The sequence below is a fragment of the Fukomys damarensis genome, unplaced genomic scaffold (assembly GCF_012274545.1).
Source record: "Fukomys damarensis isolate Sample0158 unplaced genomic scaffold, DMR_v1.0_HiC HiC_scaffold_2, whole genome shotgun sequence".
Lineage (NCBI taxonomy): Eukaryota > Metazoa > Chordata > Mammalia > Rodentia > Bathyergidae > Fukomys > Fukomys damarensis.
The window spans coordinates 6481253-6502711 of record NW_022900914.1 but is presented as its reverse complement, the minus strand read 5'-3'; the positions used below and the strand labels follow the sequence as shown (position 1 = coordinate 6502711).

The 21459-nt window shown below is 51.5% G+C and overlaps 1 protein-coding gene across 2 annotated transcripts in view; it reads left to right on the top strand.

Moving 5' to 3' along the window:
• Adcy3 (adenylate cyclase 3) overlaps nucleotides 1-21459 on the top strand; it is a 79427-nt gene that overhangs the window by 867 nt on the left and 57101 nt on the right. For both annotated transcript variants that reach the window (XM_010604866.3, XM_010604865.3), the window contains exon 2: nucleotides 415-1277. In XM_010604866.3, the coding sequence (XP_010603168.1) occupies nucleotides 603-1277 (675 nt within the window). In that variant the 5' untranslated portion in view covers nucleotides 415-602. The remainder of the gene's footprint in view (nucleotides 1-414; nucleotides 1278-21459) is intronic.

Below are 21459 nucleotides of genomic sequence, written 5' to 3'. Positions count from 1 at the left end.
GGCTGGGAAGATGGGGAAGAGGGCCGGTGGGAGCCCGAGTCTCCGAGGGCTGGGTGGAAAGAGGAAGTAAACACGAGGAAGATGCAGGAATCCCCCGGATGGTCCTGGTTTCTTCCTGGCACGTTTTATTTTCGGCTTCTGCGGTCCGGGCCTGCAGGGCATTTAGGCGAGGAAGGCAGGGACCCAGCAGGATGACACGGAGACCGGGTGCCGGGGCTGGAGGCGGCAAGGCCCCTCCGTAAGCCGGAGACAGGAAACCCATGTCTGGGGTGGCAGCCGCGTGCGCTGCGTGGGGGCAGCGGGGAAGGCCCGGGAGCCGGCGCTGGCAGCCGGGAGCGCCACGAGGGCGCGGAGGGCCGTGGGGCGGCCGCCGGCAGGAAGAGAGGTGCTCCCCTTCAGTGGTGTTCTTTTAAGTTCCAGATGACCGGTGCCACCCGAGCCCTGGAAACCTGCTCCGCGCTCCAGCAGCCCTTCAGCCGCAGCCCGGAAGAGAAGCGCAGCCGGCCGCTGGTCTCAGGGAGCCCTGGTAGGTGGCCCGTTCCGGACCCCCTCCGCTGACCAGTGGTCTTCGTCAGTGCCAGTGGAAGCGGACGCCCGCCAGGATGCCGAGGAACCAGGGCTTCTCCGAGCCCGAGTACTCAGCCGAGTACTCAGCCGAGTACTCCGTCAGCCTGCCCTCTGACCCGGAACGCGGGGCGGGCCGGACCCATGAAATCTCCGTCCGGAACTCGGGGGCTTGCCTGTGTCTGCCCCGCTTCATGCGCCTGACCTTCGTGCCCGAGTCCTTGGAGAACCTCTACCAGACCTACTTCAAGAGGCAGCGCCATGAGACCCTGCTGGTGCTGGTGGTCTTCGCGGCCCTGTTCGACTGCTACGTGGTGGTCATGTGCGCCGTGGTCTTCTCCAGCGACAAGCTGGCTCCCTTAGTCGTGGCCGGGATCGGGCTGGCGCTGGACATCATCCTCTTTGTACTCTGCAAAAAAGGTCTGCTCCCGGACCGGGTCAGCCGGAAGGTGGTTCCCTACCTGCTGTGGCTGCTGATCACAGCCCAGATCTTCTCCTACCTGGGCCTGAACTTTGCCCGTGCCCACGCGGCCAGTGACACGGTGGGCTGGCAGGCCTTCTTTGTCTTCTCCCTCTTCATCACGCTGCCGCTCAGCCTCAGCCCCATCGTGGTCATCTCTGTGGTGTCCTGTGTGGTGCACACGCTCGTCCTCGGGGTCACCGTGGCCCAACAGCAGCAGGAGGAGTTGCAGGGGATTCAGCTGCTGAGAGAGGTGAGTCCCGCCTCCCCCGGGTCTCTCCCCAGGTGGGGCCTGTGTGGTGGTGGTGATGGCGGGGTTGTTTTCTTTGCCCTTGAGTTAACATCTGACATGGGACTCTTCAGCCGGTCATGTAGGACCCCCTCTTTCTTAGCTCCTGGCTCTGCACACCCTGCCATCCAGTGATTGCCCCCGGGAAGGGAGGATGCCAGGACCCTGGGCCTCGGACACTACCACCTGGGCCCCATCCGAGTGAACAGTGGGAAGACCCTGGGGCCCAGTGCTGTCCTGGCCAGGAACACCTCTTGTGGGGAGTTCTGATCTTCTTTGTGACTGCCGGCCTCCCACGTGTGACTTGACTTGTGTGGGCTCAGTCGGTGCACCTCTGTCAAGTGGGGGCACTGCCTGCCTTCCTTGCAGAGGTGGCAGTTGTCAGGATGAAAGGAAACGTTGGTGAAAGTGCTAGACGTGAAGGGCTGTCAGGAGGGAAGATGCAGTTGTCCCGTATCTGCCTCTGCCTCCAGGAGCTCAGGGCCCCGCGAGCAGTTAGGTGAGAGGAGAGTGTGGCGCTGGCCACCATCGTGTGGAGTCTGCAGTCCTGGGGGGTGATTTCCGCTGGAAGGGGTGGACTTCTGGCCAGAGCTTAACTAATACAATGTGGTCCCACCAATGCTAAGGCCCCCGCCAGACTCGGGGGCCACAGCAGCAGCATGGATGAACTTGGCCCTTTATCTGGTTTGCCCTGGGAACTCCATGGGTCTTAGAGTCAGTGGCGTTCTCTGTCTTACATCCTACCTCCTACTTCTGTATTCTACCCTTGAGCTCGGAGCGGGGAAGCGATGTGCCCGAGTCTCACACGGATGGCGCCCACGTGGCTGCACCGGCTCTCTCCTGTGTCTGCTTCCAGCTCTCTTCCCTCTGCATCCCCCATTGCCTCCATCACTGTTAGCACTGCTTCCTGGGGCTGCGGCTGGGGCTGGGGCTCTTGGTGCCTGTGGTAATTGATGCAAGAACGCTGGGGCTGCCCTATTGCGTCTCACTTGGTTAGAGATCATGGGTTTGCTTGGGTTTAATTTTTTCCTAGTTTGTGGGTCAGAGTACTTTGTTTTCCTATTGTGGCCCAGATAGTGACCTGTCCCGTGCAAGCTCCCTGCCCCTCCGGGCTGTGCCTGTGCCCGCAGGTCCTTTTGTTTTTCTCCCAGTTCCCTGCCCTTCCCTTGCTGTCAGCACTGCTGGCTTGGTGGGATTCCGTGTGGCCCTGCCTGTTGAGGGCTCTTCAGGAAGCTGCCTGGAAAAGCCTGGCCACAGTCATTCCTCTTGGGAATCTGTTGAGATACAGTCAGGTTTGCTGGGAGCATTTGGGGCCTTAGATCAAGTTCTGAACTGTTACCTACTAGTGAGTGGTCACTTTTTGACCTTTCCTCCCTGCCAGGGCCCCTCGGCCAAGAGTCAGGGTGCCGTGAACAGTTAAGCTGTGCTATCCAAAAAGGGGGCAGAGCAGAGCTTCTCCTGGGGGAGCACAGGGCCCCCGCCCCCCAACCTCACAGACTGCTTATTGGCGGGAGTCCTGGGCAGGGCAAAGGGCCTTCTAGGGACACTACACCCTGGTGCCCTGAGCTGTCCCCAGTCTGGGCAGAGCTCTGAGATGGGCCCCGAGGGTCCTGCCACAGTGTCTGTGATTCTGGGTCCAGCAGGGAGCAGATTGCAGGATGGTGGGCAGTGTGTGTCCCTGGGTGGGGGACACCAAAGTGTGACCAGAGAGCAAGGCAAGCTGCTTCTCCAGAGGCAGTGTCCGGCACACCAGTCTCGTGCTGTCCTCTGGCCTCTCTGGTTGGTGAGAGAAGCTGATTCCTGTCCAGGGCAGTTCTGTGGAGGGTGGGGCTGGCATGGTATCAACTCTAAGAGGTGACCTGCCGGATGCCAGGAGAGGCATCGTGTCCTGACCTCAGCCTTTGGCGGCTCTGGGCTGAGCGGTGGGCCACAGAACCACTACCAGGCAGTCTCAGGGTGAGCGGGTGTATTTCATTCCTTTACCAGTTTCTGCGCTCACACCTTAGCCTTGATTTGTTCTAGCAACAGTCGCAGGACATTAGCATGGGCAGGGGTGTGGGAGAACGTCTAGTCCCGATCTACCATTTTGCAGAGATGGACAGTCACGGCACGTCGGTGGAAGAGCACAGGCGCCTGCGGTTAGAGGAACATCAGCGTGTGTTCCATGGTGTGTTTATCCTGTTGACTCCTCACCTCGTCCTGGAGATCCTACCTGATCTCAGGCGCAGCTCCTAGGGATCTCTGGCTCTCTGCTCATGTACTAGATGGTAGCGGGAGTCTTTCTCTCTGCCGTCCTTTTCCCCCTCTGGCTCTGAGGAGGTCTGGGATAGCCTTCAAGCCTTGTCGCTCTGGGTTTTAGCCCCTAGGTGAGCAAGAAGGTTCTTGGAGAAAATGAGTGGGGAGCTTTGATCCAGACAGCGCGGGGCCACGGCTCAGGAGCCCCAGCAGTGCGTGTGTCAGCAGCATAGTGTATGGGCAGTGTGCTCAGGCTCTGGGGTCCATCCCAACACCAAAAATAAAATAAAAGTAAAACACTTAGCATCCCACGGGAACATGACCTTGATGTGAAGCAGTGCCCGAAACTCGGCTTTGGGAACAGAGGGGCAGGGAAGGGGACTCCCAGGGTTCATCTGGGAGCCTGGGAGAGGAGGCTGGAGGCCCAGCTTACAATGGGCCGAGTTCCAGAAGTCTCTGAGTCACTTGTTTGGGACCATTGTGACTTTTTGAAAGGTGCCTGGGTTCCTAGGCTCGCCCACCAAAGTCCTTAAGTCACAACATCCCTGTGTGGGTCTCGGCACCGTGGACGCCGTGTCTGGGTGGCGAGGTTGCTGTGGGAGGGACCCCTGGGACGGTCTCTCCCTGGGGTGCATCAGGAAGCGTCATTCTGCTCTGTTGCTGCTCTGGGGCTGTGCCGCAGCTGCCTGGGGAGGGGATGAGGGGCAGGGGCATGAGAACCAGATGCCACCCCTCACCCCCACCAGGCGGACCCCAGGAACTTTCTTGGGCCCCCTTTCTCCTCCGGCCCATGTGCCTCCCACCCCCGCCCCGGCTTTGGCAGGGACTCCCTTGTGTTGTATGAGACAGGCTCACCGTCACCGTTCACACCTGGGATTCTGGAGGGCTTGTGAGTTTTGTGGTTTTGTTGCTTCTGCCACCAGCAGCACTGAGGAGGCTTTTCCAGGGTCGACCTCTGCGGCCTCTGACAACCCCCAGTCTGCACTCCGTGCTCTGTGTGGGGACAGACAGAAGGCACATGGGTGCGAGGCCGCTGGACAGCTCGTCCTTGGTCCCTAGGAGCCAGCAGGTGGGGTTCCAGTGGGAAGGACAGGTTGAGTCGGGGCTGGGTGGGGCTGGGGCTTCACTGCTTCGCTGACAGAGTATCGTAGAGCAAGGGGAATGAGCTTTGCAGCACTCGGGACCGGGGCCGAAGTGCGTCAGGCTGTGGTGGGGAGCGCCTGGGCCTGGGACTGACTCAGGAGGGTGGATGTGTGAGGGGCTGGAGCTGCTGCTGGCAGCCTTTGCCTGGTCTCCCCTCACGACCTGGGTCATGGACGGCATCAGCACCTCTTACAGTGTGGTTTGTTATTTACTGCCCCAGACGTAAAGGAGCAGAGAGGTTCGGCTCACGGTTTTAGTGTGTTCAGTCCATGGTGCGCTGGTTCCAAGGCAGAGATGGCCTGGTGGAGGACGGCTGCTTGTCCCATGGCAGCCAGGAAGCAGGAGAGAGGATGCACCCCTCTAGATCACACCCTTGGTGACCTGCCTGTTCCACCCAGGCCCTGCCACCTGGTAGCACGCATTCAACCACGAGCTCATCGATGATTAATCCACTGACGAGTGTGGTACCCCCATGATCCAGCCACCTTTCACGAGCTTCGCTTTGGGGCACAGGAGACTTTAGGGGACCATTTTAGGTCTAAACCATACGCAGCCTATTAAGATCTTTATTCACAGAGTAAAACAGGATGGTGCCGTGGATGTGTAATTCCTTTCACACCTGCAAATTGCATAGCAAGTCACTCACCTGGTGAAGGAACACTTGGCTCTGGAGTATGGAGAAGGTGTGAGAGGAGACAAGACTTCCAGAGACAGCCCTGTCTGTAGCTGATCATCCCATTAAATCCTAGGTGTGATCGGCTCCATTTCACAGATGAGGAAACTGAGGGCTGGCGAGGTAGAGGGGCCAGATAACTGAGGAGCAGATCCTGATGAGTGAGAAAGGGGGATGTGGACTTCCTAAAGACCCCTCTTTCTCTGGCATGCAGGCATCTGGGCCTCCTTCTGCTTCTTTGGCTGCCTCAGAGGCCTTTGCTGAGTGTTGAAGAGATGGGAGGGCCTGAAACATGACAGGAGGCGCCCCTGCCCCGACTGGATGTAAGGAGGGGAGAAGCCCATGACAGAATGTTCCCATGGGACCACGCCCCGAGCACATGACAAATGTGGGGGCTGGGGAGGGCAGGAAGGCAGCAGGCCTGGGTGCTTTTGGCCACCAGGAAGCCATGTCGCAGCGGGGGGAGGGCATTCAGGGGCAAGTCAGGAGGAGGCAGATGACCTGGTACTGGGCCCTTGGCTCTGCCATGGTCCCCAGGCAGGAGAGCAGCAGCTACCTGTTCTTGAAGAGCATGCAGATGGGCATCAGGGAAGGAAAATTGAGGAAATGCGTAAAGGGAGCCACAGGACCCTGGCATCCAACCAGCTCTGCAGGATGAAGGATAAGGAATTGTGAACACAGGCAACAGTTTTTGCAGAAAATCAGCCCAGTCCCTATCCCTGGTCTCCTTTCTCTGTGGTCATTTCTGATCCTTATCTGTGTAAACACAGCTTTTTCAGTGTGTCCTTGTGGTTCATGTGCAATTTCAGGCCCACCTTTCACCCACATTTCACTGACATTTTACTGTGAACATCAGAGTCCTTGTGGTTGTGATTTAAAATAGGCACTTCGTAATCAGTCAGGTTTTTCTTTTTCCGGAGAGGAAAATGAAGCCTAGGGCTGTGCGGTGGGGGCCTGGGTAGCTCTGTGTGTCCACATGCATGAGCCCACATGCCCGTACACACACCTCACACTCATGCCTGAGCGTGGCCAGCCTAGTGCTCCTGGTAATTCTCCATGGAGTTGCTAGGACACCAAGGTCATTGTCTCGCAGTTTCTTTGTAAATCACGGGTCCCATTAGCGTGGTCCAACCCTGAGTAGTTCGCACACCCTCCCCATAGGTGTCCCCTTGCCCAGTCTGGCATTCATGGTGACAGACTTCCACTAGTTCTCAGGCCCTGTGTGGCCCAGACCCTGTGTCTGTGAGGGTGGCCAAGGGGCCCGCATTCCTGCACTCTCACCTTATTCTAGTTAACTGCCTTCCAGTGAGAGGCAGGCATTCTCATTTTAAAGATGAAACTGAAATGTGTGATTACTAAATGAATTGTCCAGGGTCACACACCTATTAAGTGGTGTGGGGGATTCGAACCCAGGCCATTGGAATCCCAGAGTTCCTTGTCTTCTACATCACGAAAGAAGCCTGAATACCTTCCCTCAGTTGCCGGGTGTATGTTCAATAGGGCTGGATATTTGGTTTCTCAATCCCTAGGCATTTGGAGGGGCAACTTGGAGGACCAGGAGGTGTTTCTAGGGTCTTCATCGAAGAGTATATGCCAGTCAAGGCGCACATCTGTTGGGGTGTTGAGTGTTGCAACCCACAGCCCTCTGTACCCAAGTGTCCCTGATGTTAACGAGCTGGTCAGGATGATACTCCATTTGCTGTGTGGAGTGTCATATTCTTCTTCTCAGAAACTGATACACACACGTTTGGACAAGTAAGAGTTATGTTTTGGTTGGGTGTTTTTACTCATATCTAGATGTTCCCCCTAAAGCCTGCGCAGTCATGGGTGGGGCTTTTCAGACGAGCAGGATCTAGAGATCAAGGGCCCTAGGATTAAGGGTGTGAGTGTATAAGAGACAGAGAAAGGCTTGTAGTTTGTCGTCTACTTGTTCTGCTGCCTTCTGCCCACCGTGAACTGTTTTTCCTCTGCGATGCCTGTTTGCTGTGCCATCCTCCCTTGGAGCCAGCTGATTATGGGCTGAAACCTCTACAGACTGGGAGCTAAATAAACCTTTCCCCCTTTAACTTGGGAGTGGGGTATTTTGTCTCAGCAAGGAGAAAAGCAAACAAGACATTGGGTGTGGTGGCGCATGCCTATAAATCCCGGCAGTCTGGGAGGCTGAGGCAGAAGGATCACATTTTAAAATTTGAGCTCAACCTAGACAACTTTGTAATATGGTGAGACCCGTCTTAAAAACTAAAGAAGAGCTGGAGGTGTAGCTCACTGTGAAGGCCCTGGTTCAATCCCTGGTACCACACACACAAAGAGGTATATGTTGGCTTTCTAGGATCTTCCCAGTGTGGGATGGACCATTTCTCAGTGGTCTCACTGAAGATATATCTCCGTTTGCTTACTCCATGTTTCATTGCTACATTAGAGTCCCACACTTAGGGGCTTCAGAGACTGATGGTTTGTTGTTTCTTCTGACTCTGTGGGTTGGCTCTGTTCTTCTATGGTTTTCTGCTTCCTGTGGCCTTAGCGGTAATCACTTACCGGCTGTCAGAGCTGTTCCATTCAGTGCTGGGCTGAGGTCAGGCCGGCGGGTTCTGAGATTTTATTCCATGTCTGTAGCATCACCTCTCCAAGTGCCTTCACTTGGGCTTCCTTGCAGCATGGCCTTCTCAGGGAGACAGTGGATGCTACTAGAGTTTTGGTTTTGTTTTGTTTTTTGTTTTGTTTTGTACCAAGGCTTGAACTCATGACCTTGTGCCACTGAGCTAAACCCTGGCCAAAGTTTTTAAGGGTGAGGTTTGTAAAGCAAGTGGCAAGCCTGACTTAGGAGAAGAAACTCATTCCACACTAAGTAGGAGTGATTTCAGTGGGGCAGGGGTGACTCGATGGCACCGTCTTCTCCCAAGCCAGGAGGCTGAGACGGATGCTTGCACGAAGGCACTGGTGATGCTGGTCGTCGGGTGGGAAACAAGATGCTCCGGGTGCTTCAGAAGTTAGGGGTGTGGCCCAGCACAGGGAATGTTTGACCGCGTGGAGGTACTGATGTTCTCTCCCGTGCAGTCCATCGTTTCTCAGGATTTGGGGAAGTTTTGGAAACTGCCTCACAGGTGAGGAGAAGAGGACTCAGAGTTCTCCTGCCTGGCTCCGTCTTGCCTCCCACACGCGAGAAGAATTTGTTTTCGACCCTTTCCTAACGCTGTAGGCCCCGTGCCTGGTCCAGGCTACGGGGAACAGTCTTGTCTTCCTCTCAGCAGTGGCTGGTGGGCGGCTTGGTTCTGACATTTGTGCTCCTTCCCAGGAGGCAGGGGATCGCCCTGGTCCACCCTTCAGGAGCACTTGGACTGCAGCTTTCTCTGCAGGTTGCCATTTACCTGAAGGAAGACGAAGGCCGCGGTGGATTATGTCATTCCCCTTTGCGACGCCTTGGTGTTGCCACAGTTACTCTAGAAATGCTTGTTGGATACTTATATTCCAGCTTTGCTTTTACTTTTGTGTCCTTCCTTGTCAGCTCTCATGGAGGGTTTGATAAGTTTCCAGCTACAGCCAGTCCAGGGGAAATGTCCTTGTGCTCATCCAAGTGATCTGAGGATGAACTTCTAAAGCAAGATTTATTTAACTCTTCGAGGGCGCTTGCCGATCAGTACTCCTTTGCCACTTGTTAATGAAGATTCTGGTCCAGGTAAAACGCAGGAGTGGAGGAGGGATTTTAGGAGTTGTGGATGCGTTCTGCTGGGCTAGTTCTAACCTTGACCTGAGGCAGAAATTTATTTTCATAAAATCACACCATGTACTTGTCCCATCCCACCTCCCCTGGTTGTTTCTCCAGTCTAAGGGGAAACTTCATTCCTTCTTACTGCTTATCAAACGTTTCATTAAGACAGTAAACATTGTTCCTGGCTGGGTGTGCAAAGAACGAATGAAACTCAGTCACCTGCGAGGAGTTCATGGGCTATGGTATAAATCCTGGTGGGAGAGAGCCTAGGGAAATCAAAGAAGGCTTCTGAAGAGCGGCTGTTGAGTTGGGTCTTGAAGGGTGAGTAGGAGTTTGCCTGATGGAGCAGTGGGCATCAGTCAGAGACACAGGAAGCTCTCACTTGCTTGGGACTGGTATATGGGTGGCAGGAGCAGGAGGGACGTGGTGTAGGGAAGCCAGATAGCAGAAGAGCTAGGAAATTTGGGTTTTGTTTCAAAGATGATGGGTTTCCACTGAAGGAATTTAGGTGAGGCAGGGAGAGTCTGGTTGGTGTGTAGAAGGATGTTCTGGTGGACTTGAGTGAAGCCGGGACAGTGTAGAGGCCCCTGAAGTCTGGGCCAGCCACCAAGATGGAGGCAGGGGTGGAGGAGATGAGGTGAGTTTCGGGTACCCATGGGACATCCACGTGGCACCCTCGGACTGTCCGTGATGGTTGTTGGACCCCTGTGTATCCCAGGCCCTGGGCTCAGGTGTAGACATCCGGGTTTGAGAGTCATTGGCATTTAAGTGGTACCGAAAACTAGGGAGGATGAGGGCTCTTCCAGGGAGACTGTGTAGTCTCAGGAAGGGGAGGGCTTAGGACCCCACTGGACCCCACACCAGGAAGCAGCACAGGGTGAGGGGTCTTCCCCGGAAGCATCCTAACCTGCCTCTGCTTTATGGAGCGGAGGCAGCCGAGTCTGCTGGCATCGGGCATCTCTGACTCCCTTGTTAGGGAAACCGAGTCAGGCCTGGGGTGTCTGGGCCGTGGTGTGAGGTGAGGAGCTCCGTTGTCCCTGGCAAGGACACAGGAGGGTCACTCTGGTGGCTGTGAGGGTGGGCAATGACAGATGTGAAGGCACAAAGCACCACGCCAGTGATGGTTTTCTCCCCTGCGTTTAATCTTGGCAAACCATCTCGCACCTTTGATCTATGACTGAATCAGACCAAGTTTATTCATTATTTTTCTCATCTCTTTTTTTCTCATTGTGAAAAACATGAGAATGTTTCAACTATAAAGTTCTGTACAATGGGTGCTGAATGTGATGTTCTTTTTCTAGAGGGTATTGGGTTACTTGTCATTTTAATCTTTTTTCCATATTAGTGTTGCGTACACATTCTGTCAGCAGGACTGTTGCCTCTTCCTTTCCCCTCCTGGCCATTTTACATGCAGTATCTCTTCCTTCCTCTGCTGTTTTCAGCTGTTTCTTCAAGCAGAATTCTTCTTTGTGGTTCCTAAAGAATTTACTCTGAGTGGAAAGGAAACTGTTTCTCCCTTTTGCTCTTCCTCTCCTCAAGAAACTTCCTTGTGAGAGAAAGAAATGATATTGTAGAAGGGCTCCTCTCTGTACCTCCCGTCCGAGGCCCAGCATGAGTGGTCCAGATTTGAGCTTTTGTGAGATTTTGTGGTTGTGGCTTGTTGGTCACCTGTCACCTCCAGCTTGGTCCCCTGAGGTGTAGGTGTGGTGCCAGCCGAGGCAGACCTGGCAGTGGAAGGCTGCAGTGTGTCTGTCGAGCGTCATCGCTGGCTCTAGGTGGGTCCTGGGCTGCCCCTGAGGGCTGCAGTTTTCCTTCAGTGGGATCATGCGCTGAAGGGTTTATCCCATGGGCCAAATTCTTAACAGACTGACAGATAAGGGCAAGGCCCAGCAACTGTCTTAGTTTGTTCTTTGTTGTTATAATAAAACACTTGCAACCTGGTAATTTATAAAGAACAGAGGTTGATACATCGCGGTTCTGGAGGCTGGGAAATCCCGGCCTGCGGTGTTGGCATCTGGTCTGCTTCTGATGAGGGCTTTGAGCCGCTGCAACTCGTGGCAGAGCAGAAGGGCAAGCACACACGTGGAGGAGCCACACAGGTCTGTTCGAACAGCCCGCTCCCGGGAGAAGAAACCCCCTCCACAGCCTCTCGGAGACTTAATCACCTCTGAAAGGCCCTCCTACCTCTCTGTATTGATAATCATATTTCAGTAGGAGATGTTTTTGTTTCTTTCTGTGTTGCAGGGCTGGGGGTTGGTCCAAGGGCCTCACACAGGCTGAGAAAGCACTGTGCCCCTGAACTACACCCACAGCCCTGCAAGGAACAGAACTGTATTCAAACCTTAGCAGTCAGCACCCCGATCATGGTAGGTGGAGCTTTCCCCTCCTGGGTAGGGCGGTGGGGTTGGGAGGTGTTAACTCCTCCCCGTGTGGTATTATCATTTTCCAGTACTGCACCTGACCTGGTGTCATACCCTCGTCCCCTTTTTAATAAACACCCACATTCAGTTTTCCTGGATGTGCCTAGGGAAAACCCCAATAACCCAAAATACACATCTTCACAAATTATTGGACATTGCTCCACAGTAATTAAGAAAACACAAAGTTTAACTTCAAATCTCTCTGCACTGATCATGGCTATGCTTGCTGGTCAGGCCTTCTGATGACTGACATAACCAGGAGGACAAAAACAGCATAATGGGGAATAGAGCAGAGAAAGCAAAGGAGAGAGGGGAGATCTGAGAGCTGGGCCACTCCCCTGCCCTTTTTTCTGGCCCTAAAAATGTTAGAACGTACTGTTTGTTTGTTTGTTTGGTATTGAACGTGGGACCTTGGGCTTGTGAAGCAGGCGGTGGAGCCAATGAGCTAAATCCCTGGCCCTAGAATGTACTTTGGATGACACTTTCTTAGGACGGTGAATACGTATGATGCAGGTTTCCCTGTTTGTTTGCCTGCTGTGGCAGTGGCCTCTCATTTGTCATCTTTTTTCTTTTCACCCAGTTCTAGCAGGAGTGAATCGAGGGGCAGAGGGGGTGGCAGTGACGGCCTCTAGCAGTAGGGCAGATATCGCCTGCTGTTAGATCGCTTGAACTGTGTGAGCCGGTTCTTGACCGAGAGGCAAGGCCGTCTGATTGTCAACCTGGAGCCTCGCCTTGGGAATGTGGGTGGTGGGACATCCTCCCGGGACCTGGTGGTCTTCCTCTGTTCCCCTGTGCCTTGTGGTCCCTTCCTCCTCACCCAGGTTGGCAGTGCCCGATTCAGGGTGCAGGGAAGGAGAGGACCTTGGGGCTCACTCTCCAACCTGCAAGCAGCGCTGCGTGCCCTTCTGAGGTGTCCCTGACACATCTAGTCCTTGTTTCTGTCCTTAGGGGGGCACTGTCCTTCGCCACAACTGAGCTGGTCTGAAGACTGCTAATGTGGATATAGGTAGCATTCGCATGAGTTTTTTTCTTTTGGGTACCAAGGATTGAACTTGGACCCTTGTGCTTTCGAGGCAGGCCGCAGAACCTCTGAGCTAAATCCCCAGCCCCATTCACATAGGTTTGTAAGTCCCTTTCACCTGCAGCACGCTGGCTGTCCTCACTGTCACTGAGGGACGTCGCCTTGTCTTTGGCACTTTACAGCCTACAGAATGGGAGCGGACAGTGAGGAAAGATGCCCGGGCTCATGAGAAATGCAGTGCTGTTGTCTCAAAGCCGGGTCTTTTAGATCCGCAGGCAGAGCCGATAGGCGTCTCTTGTGAGGAGGGTGAGACAGGCGGTTGGCTGATTCATACAGAAAGTTAAATAAGTATGGTAAAGATCACACAGCTCTGTGTCAGAGCGCAGAGAGCCATTACCAAAGAAAGTGGCTCTTACTGCATGTGAAGACAGGGAGCCACAACCAAAGCTGGGTTGGGGTAGACAGCTGGTCACCAGGCGATCCCCCCAAGGTGTCGTGAGAGCTGTGGTGCTTACAGATGCTCAGGGGAGTTGACTTGGATCCTCACAGTGGAATGTTTTGGGTAATGGCATGTCTCTCTCTGTGTCCTCCTGTCTCCTCTGTCTCTCTCTCTCTCTCTCTCTCTCTCTCTGTCTCTCTGTCTCTGTCTCTGTCTCTGTCTCTGTCTCTCTCTCTGTCTCTGTCTCTCTCTCTGTCTCTCTGTCTCTCTCTCTCTGTCTCTCTCTCTCTGTCTCTCTCTCTCTCTCTCTGTCCCTGTCTCTCTCTGATATCCCTTGTGGCCTTCTGTTGCAGCTAGAATGTGTTGTCTATCGTTAATCAGTTTCCTTTAAACTTAAGTCACTAGTGGCATTGGTGATACATGCCTGTAATCCCTATGTTCTGGGAGGCTGAGACAGGAGGATCATGAGCTCAAGCCCAGCCTGGGCAACTTTGTGAAACCCTATCTCAAAATAAAACAAAATGAAAAAAAAAAAAAAAAAAGTACTGGGAAGGCAGCTTGGTGTGAAGGCTCTGGATTCAGTCCCCAGCACCTCACCCACAGTCAGTTGGAAATAATCAGAGTACAATGACCTACTAGATTTTTATGACTTTATTTTCCCCCCAATTTTTACTGTTTTGCTCATCTCAAATTCAGTAGCATTTTCTTTTAGATACGTTTCTAAAATATTCACTTTTCTTAGAAAAAATAGCTATTGCAAGCTGGGTGTGATGGCGCACGCCTGTAATCCCAGCACTTGGGAGGCTGAGGCAGGAGGATCCCAGCACTTGGGAGGCTGAGGCAGGAGGATCACTGTGAGTTCGAGGCCAGCCTGGGCTACATAGTGAGTTCCAGGTCAGTCTCAACTACATAGTGAGACCCTGTCTCAAAAAACCAAAAAAAAAAAAAAAAAATTAAAAAACACCCCAAAACAGCTTTCGCATTCGTTTTATTTGTGTTTGATTCATTTATATGAATAGAATGTTAAAAAAAAAAATGGCGTAAGCAGGTTTGGGACTAAATGCGACTGGTTCTGGGGACGGTGCAGAAGCTGCAGCAGAGTAGATGCCTGCAGCCTGCACCTGGGAGCTTGCAGTCTCAGAGGGTGGCCGCCCGGATGTCTGGCACACGGGTCCCTCAGCTTAGCGCCATCCCGTGCGCCTGCTTTCTTTGTCGAGCTCATCCAGCCCCCTCTTGTACCCGTTCCTGGTCCTGGAGTAAGCGCAGGAAGTGAGGCACATCTGCCCCTTCTACCTACCAGCAGCCTTGCCAGTGTTAGAATCCCACCAGCTGGTGCTCCCTGGTCTCCTTTTCAGCCCCTCTCGCTGTTCAGAAGCCCTTGGGCGACGTGGTTCAGAGGCTGTATGCCACCTGGGCGCCTTTCCGAGCTGCAGACTGTGTGTTGCAGTCAGGGTGTGCAGGGGAATAGATTTACTACAGGACGCGTACTTTATAGGATTAGTTTATAATAGTCACCCCAGAAGTCAAATGCAGAGGAGTGCAAGAGACCTGTCCACACACTAGAGACCCAGAGAATCCAGCCAAGGGCCTGGATCCCATGGCAGTGTCCCACCCAAGTCCAGCCAGAGGCCTAGAGCCCACGACAGTCTCACCCCAGTCGGTGTGGAGGATCTGCCCCGGGAAGGCCCAAAGGCCAGTGGTGGAAGCTAGAAAGCCTGCACTGGCAGGGTGAAGGATGTTTGACACCAGGCTGAGGGATCTGCTTTGGAGCCGGAAGTGATGCTCACAGCAAAGATCAGAGCTCCCTTGGTGAGAACAGCGGCCATTCCCAGCGCCAGAGCTCCGAGCTCTGATGACAATATCCAAATTTCATCAGGAAAACCAGCTGCAGCAAGCTTCTCCAAGAAAATCAACAGCCAGTGATCTTCACCTCCAGTGCTGCATTTATGCCGTTGGCAGCAGTCCTCAGGTGGGCCTTCCACGCCCAGACCACGCTGGTTCAGTTCAGCTGGGTGATCCAAGTTGCCCTGTAGTTAACCCACCACACTGTGCCACGGTGCTCAGCAGCACCTTCTGCTGTTTACCTGCATTTTCCTACCTGCTCAAAGACCGCTGCCCATCTGACCTGTTGCAGAGCCCAAATACTAGGTGTATAAATTCCATAGTGATAAATCTGAGTTGGAAGTGGGCCCCGTGCAGGGCTGGTGGGCCTTCGTGAGAGGGACAGAATGATCATATCCTGCAAATTTAAGTTTGAGAGCCTGACAGCTCTGTTGGATCTGTGGTGGCTCTGCTTGGCAGGATGCCCTGCTCAGGGGAGAGGACAGGGACAGTCAGAGCTGCTCCTTGGGGCTCGGAGTGTGTTTCTCTCCCTGATGACCTGGGCTGTGCTCCTCTGCGGCCTGCACCCCTCTTAAGCCAGCTCCCTCGTTCGCTGTTTCTCTGCCTGTCCTCTGCCAGATCAGCAAAGTGCAGCACAATCACTACGTTAATTAGCACCTGACACTTCCCCTTAGTCTTCCCTCTTCTTATTGAGATTCTGTATTTGTTGTCGAATTTAGAATATTTCATATTTAGGTCTACTCATGGATGTTTATTTTCTGTCTGCCTATGTGTCTTTTCCTTCTGCGGGACTCCTGTGGTTCTGGATAAAGGTTTGTACAAGCTGCTGGGTGCTGGGAAGCCCTACTCCATTTTTTGTACTTTAAAAAAGAGTAATTATGATTACTGGGTGTGGGCCTGGTATAGAGAAGTCACTTCATAAATTTTGGTTGAATATTGATGCGTGAATTGTTATTAGGTAGAATTACATGAAATTGGCAACAGGAAATCACTTGCAACTTGCCCAGAGTGGCAGTTTCATCATGTGTGGTTCAGTCTAATATAAAAGTAACAAACATATTTACTGTGGAGAGCCTGGAAAATAAAAGTATGGAAAATAGTACCTATTATATATACATGTCCCAAGGATAATTGCGTTATCATTGGAAACCCCCCACACACTTTTTTTGGTACCGGGGATCGAACTTGGGACCTTACACTTGCAAGACAGGTGGCAGAACCACTGAGCGAAATCCCCAGCCTGGACTCCCCTTTTTACATTATTTTTGAGACAGTGTCTTGCTATGTAGTTGAGGCTGGTCTGGAAACTTGCTGTGTAGCCCAGGCTGGCCTCAAACCCAGGACAGCCTTCCTGCCACAGCCTCCTGAGTGCTACCATGCCTGGCTAGGACCTCCCTCTTGAAGATACAAATGTCCATTTTCCATATTTTGCAAGTGCTTGTTGTTTGTTTGTTGTTGTTGTTGTTGTTGTGTTTGTTACTGAAGATTTGAGTTCCGGACCTTGCCCTTTCCAGGCAGACTCGTTGCCACTGAGCTACATCCCCAGCCCTGCAAGTGCTTGTTATAGGAGTATGAGGAATGAAATAAAAGCCTTTTTTTCCCACTCTGCTTCCCATAGGTAACATTGCCAAGTGTTTTGGGGGCGATACTTCCAGAGACCTTTCTATGAATTTGCATATTTATGTGAATGTATGCACATTTATCCTTGGTAGATTATTTATGTAAATATATACAAATCAGTGTTAATGTCTGCACATCCCACGTGTCACCGTATTCTTGCACTCGAGGGGACAAGGCACCTGTCTTCCTGCAGCCACATGGGCCCACAAGTCCCTGGCCCTGCTTGCTGTGCACCTTGGTGCCTGACTCGTTCCTTCTTTGTCTTCTCTCTTCTTAATGAGACACTGTATGTGTCGTTGAATTTAGAATATTTCTTTTGTATGCCACATCTCTGGCTGCTCCTCGACTGGGGAAGAACCAGGCTGGTCTGGTGAGCTGCTCCTGCCTTCCTCCTTTGGTAGCAGGGAGTCTTTTGAGTAGACAGGGCCAGCGTGGCCTAGCAGGCTGGCTGTGGGGGCAGCAGCATCCAGCCAAGAGTGAGGTCCTGAGTGAGGTCCTGCCTTTTAGCTTGCACTGCTGTTGGTTCTGGGTCTGAGTGAGTGGCTTATTCACTGAGACTCAAAAAGACAACCCTGGGGCTGGGGATTTAGCTCAGCGGTTCGGTGGCCTGCCTTGCAAGCGCAAGGACCCGAGTTCAATCCCCGGTACCAAAAAAAAAAAGCAAGACAACCCGCTCGCAGGATGATACAGCATCAGGGTCAGGAGGTGGGTGACCATGCCAGGCCCTGGGGACTCAGCCACCCCTGCAGACATCTGTGAAAGGTGTGGGGCGCAGGAGTCCCCACATCCCACCAAAGACTGACTAACCTGTGCTTTTCCTATTTTGCCTGTTTCATAGAAGTTTTGTCAGGGAACTGAAGTTGAGTTCAAACTCTGTCCCCCTGTGGGAGTCAGGGTCTTCGGTAAACTATTTGATCTTGCTGAGCCTTGGTTTCCCCTCCATGCTTGAGGTGGGAGAGGTGGGGGATAGGACTCAGCCAATAACATGAGGCTCAATCCCTGGGCCTCTGGTTGGAACCACCATTTATTTACAAGCTCTTTGATCTTACCAAGTGGCCTAGTCCTCTCTGCCCTTCCTACAATCTCTAAGCTCTTAGGCTAGTGCTGACTCCTAAGTGCGCTCTCTGCCGGTGGTGCCAGCTTTCACAGGGCTGGGGGGTAAAGAATATACAAAAGTACCTCACAAAGCCTACCTCAAAGCAAGAGTTATTATTATATGTTTGTCCCTAACTATGTAAAACTAGAACCGTGTCCTCCTGGGAAGCGCCAAAGTGTGTTTTGCTTGGGTGGAATTTACAAGCAGGGAGGAGCTGGTGTTTGCACCTGAGGGGATCTTGTTTCTGCCTGCTGTTTCTGCCAGGAGAGATGGTGTGGATGTGTGAGAGCTGGTCTCCGGGGACATTCTTGAGCTTTCTGGAGAAGGCTCAGAAGAGAACTCGCCTGAGGTCGTGCCGTGTGACAGTCCAAGTCCGTGGCCTCTGGCCCCCGGCCCCCAGCCCCCAGTGCAGTCCCTTCTATCAATCCAGGAGCCAGTGACCAACAAGACGCCAGCCCAGAGAGGTGGGCAGGGTGCTGAGGCAGGAGACGGGAAATACAGAGCTCTTCTGGTGGATGCTGGCAGGCTCTGCGTTTGGCCCTGCTGAGGATGGGCTGGAGGGGGAGGTAGGCCTTGGAGGTGAGTGAAATTGGGGGATAGGTGCCAGTGAGCGAGGGGCCAGCGGAGTGTGAGGGGTCATAGTGTGTGGTGGTGTGGGGAGGGCAGAGGGGCAGAGGTGGAGAGTGGGCGGGTGGCCTGCCATGTCTGTGCTCGGTGTGGACAGCACTGCACTGTGCCAGTTGCTGGTGCAAATGGGAATGATTCAGGTTGCAGAGCTTGCGGCTTCTTACCTCCCAGGGTCTCTCTGGCCACCCCAGTCCTCTCCCCCAGAGACCTGGGCAGGCAGCTGTGCGGTTTCCTGGGACATGGTATCCTGCTCCTGCCCCTCTAGCTTTATAAAGAGGAGATCAGGCTGGAATTTTCTCTCCCTAACTCTTGAGACACTGACAGGAGAATCCTTACAGGACATCTCCTTTGGTTGAGTGTGACAGAGTTAATCTGCTGTGAGGCTCATTTTTCCCTTTGGAAAATGGGGAGGTGGCGCCCGACTCCTCCATGCTGTACGACGCACACAGGAACATCTGGGTAGAATCATGGCTCGTGCTCCCACCCTTCCTTCTGAGTCTGAGGATGGGGCTCACCACAAGGCGAGTGACTGGAGAGGGATCTAAGCCCCCTTCCAAGGGGCCACTGTGACAGACCGGAGAGTTCAGGGAGAAAAGCTCCAGGGAGGAGGCAGGGCTGATGGCGCATCGGGTGTGAGGCCCTCGATGGGAAGCAGCGGGACGGAGGTGTCGTCTTGGAGGAAGAACATACGTGATACACATGAAATGCGTGTGGTAACAGACTGTAGAGACGAGCATGTGAGATAACATGACAGAGGTCTGGAACGTAACTTGGGATCCAATGTGGGAGGCCATTAAAGCTGTATGACTTAATACGATGGTTAATCTTGACTGCCAGCTCGATCAGACCGAGAGGCGCTTAAATCAGCACTCTCTGGGGGTGTCTGGAAGGACGTGGGGTGTGACTTTGGGGAACTTATCTGGTTCCTGCACCCTGGCCCCTTGCTCTCTGCTGTTGGCTGCCATGAGATGAGCAGCCCTTTTTTTTTCTTTCTTTTAAAAATTTTTTATTTTTACTTTTTTTTTAGGCTCTCTTTTTTTTTTTTTTTTTTAAAAATTTTTTTTTTTTTTTTTTTTTTTTTTTTTTTTTTTGAGACAGTGCCCTTGCTATGTATTTCAGGCTGGCCTTGAACTCACTGTTTAGCCCAGGATGACCCTGAGCTTGCAGGGCCTCCCCTTGCCTGAGCCTCTGAGTGCTGAGATTATTTTTATTAGTGCATGTTTGTGGGATATAATGGTCACATTCATTGTGGGGATTGGTACATGTACAGAACACTTCGCAATTCTTTTTTTCCCCACCCCTCTATCCCTCACATTTTTTTTTTTGCCAGCATCAGATTCATTTGTTTATCTTGTAAGTCTTCATAAAGTTAATTATCATGCATACGGATTTAACAGCCAGACTGACAGGCCAAAAACACATATAAAGCACATAAGACAATTATAGCAAATCAAGGTACCCTTTTACATGCATTGTCCATGCTGGATTATAATGGTTCTGGGTCTGTTTTTTCCGGCACTGTGCTCTTGTGTTGCCCTTGCCTTGCCCTCGTTGCCTAGAATGGCTTTGCTTTTCTACTAGGTTCCATATGAAGTTTAGGATTGCTTTCTCTAGTTCTGTGAGGAATACTGTTGGTATTTTGATTGGGATTGCATTAAATCTGTGTAGCACTTTTGGAAGTATGGCATTTTGAGTGTATTGATTCTGCCTGTCTTGGAACAGGGAGCATCTTTACATTTTTTGATATCCTCTTTGAGCTCCTTTTTCAGACAGCTGCAATTTTCAGTGTAGAGGTCTTTAATTTCCTTGTTTAGATTAATTCCTAAGTACTTCTCTCTCTCTTTCCCCCTCTCTCTCTGTTTTTTTTTTTTTTGTAAATGCCCTTGTGAAAGGTATTATTTCCCTAATTTCTCTCTCAGTGTACAGGAACACTGTTGATTTTTGAGCATTGACTTTTTCCTGCGACACTACTGAATTTGTTTATTAATTCTAGGCATCTTTTTCTAAAAGCTTGAGCTTCAATATTAGGTTGAGATCTCTGTTTTTTTGACATGAGACTTTACTGCTACAAATTTCCTTCATAGGACTGCCTTCATTGCATCCTGTAAGTTCTGGTATGTTGAATTGGCATTATCATTTAACTGTAGAAACTGTCAAATTTCTTCTTTAATTTCATCTGTGACCCATTGGTTGTTCAGGAGGGTGTTCTTTAATTTCCATGTGTTTATGAAGTCTTTGTGGTTTCTTTTGCCATTGATTTCCAATTTCATTGCACTATGATCTGATAATATGCCTTATGGGATAATTTGAGTTCCTTTGCGTTTACTTAAGCATGTTCTGTGAGCTAATATGTGGTCCCATTTTGGAGACCATCCTGTGTAGCTAAGAATGTGTATTTTGATATCGTGGGGTGGAACACTCCGTAGACATCTACTAAGTCCATTTGTTCTTTGTTGATTTTTTTGTCTGGTTGATCTACCTATTTGTGACAGTGGGGCATTTGAATTCCCTCATTGCAATTGTATTAGTGTTTATTTGAATTTTCTTGTCCATTAATATTTGTTTTATATAGTTGTGTGTGGTGGTATTTGCTGCATATACATTTATGATTTTTATCTGTTCCTCTTGAATTATTCCCCTAACAAGAATATAGTGACCTTCTTTGTCTTTCTTGATCAGTCTTGCCTTGAAATTCACTTGTCTGCAAGAAGAATAGCTCCCTCTGCTTTTTTCTGGTTCCTGTCACATGGAGTATTATTTTCCATCCTTTTACTTTCAGTCTATGAATTTCATTTTGAATTACCACTTCAGACAATCCAAGTGAATGACTTTTGAATTGTTCCTCATTGCCTCCTGGGCTTGCCTCTGATGAACTGTAAGCCTGGGGTTGCATCTTGCTTAAGTATTTTCTTGTTGGTTTTTTTTTTTAAGTTTAATTCCTGTTTTGATGCTTGTAAATTGCTTATAGCAGGTAGCTTTATTGCTAGTATTTAAAATTCTAAGGCAATGACTACTTTTCAGAGATGTCTTTCATGTGTAGCTGGCTATTGGGTTTTGAGTCTGTTTCAAGATCCTGTCTCTTCAATTTATTTATGATGTGAAATTATTGCCAATTTGGCCTGGCCCCTGGTTTTTTGGCCATGTCCTATTTGTTTATGATCCTTAGGCGATTTCAGTGTTGGCATACTGGAAGATTGACTGATTAGAAAAATTATGTCACCTTGGGTAATGTAGTACAATTAGCAATAATAGTAGCATCAAACACACCCTACAAAATGACAAACTATGGTTAAGTATTAATTTGCCACTGTTAGCCATAGGAAC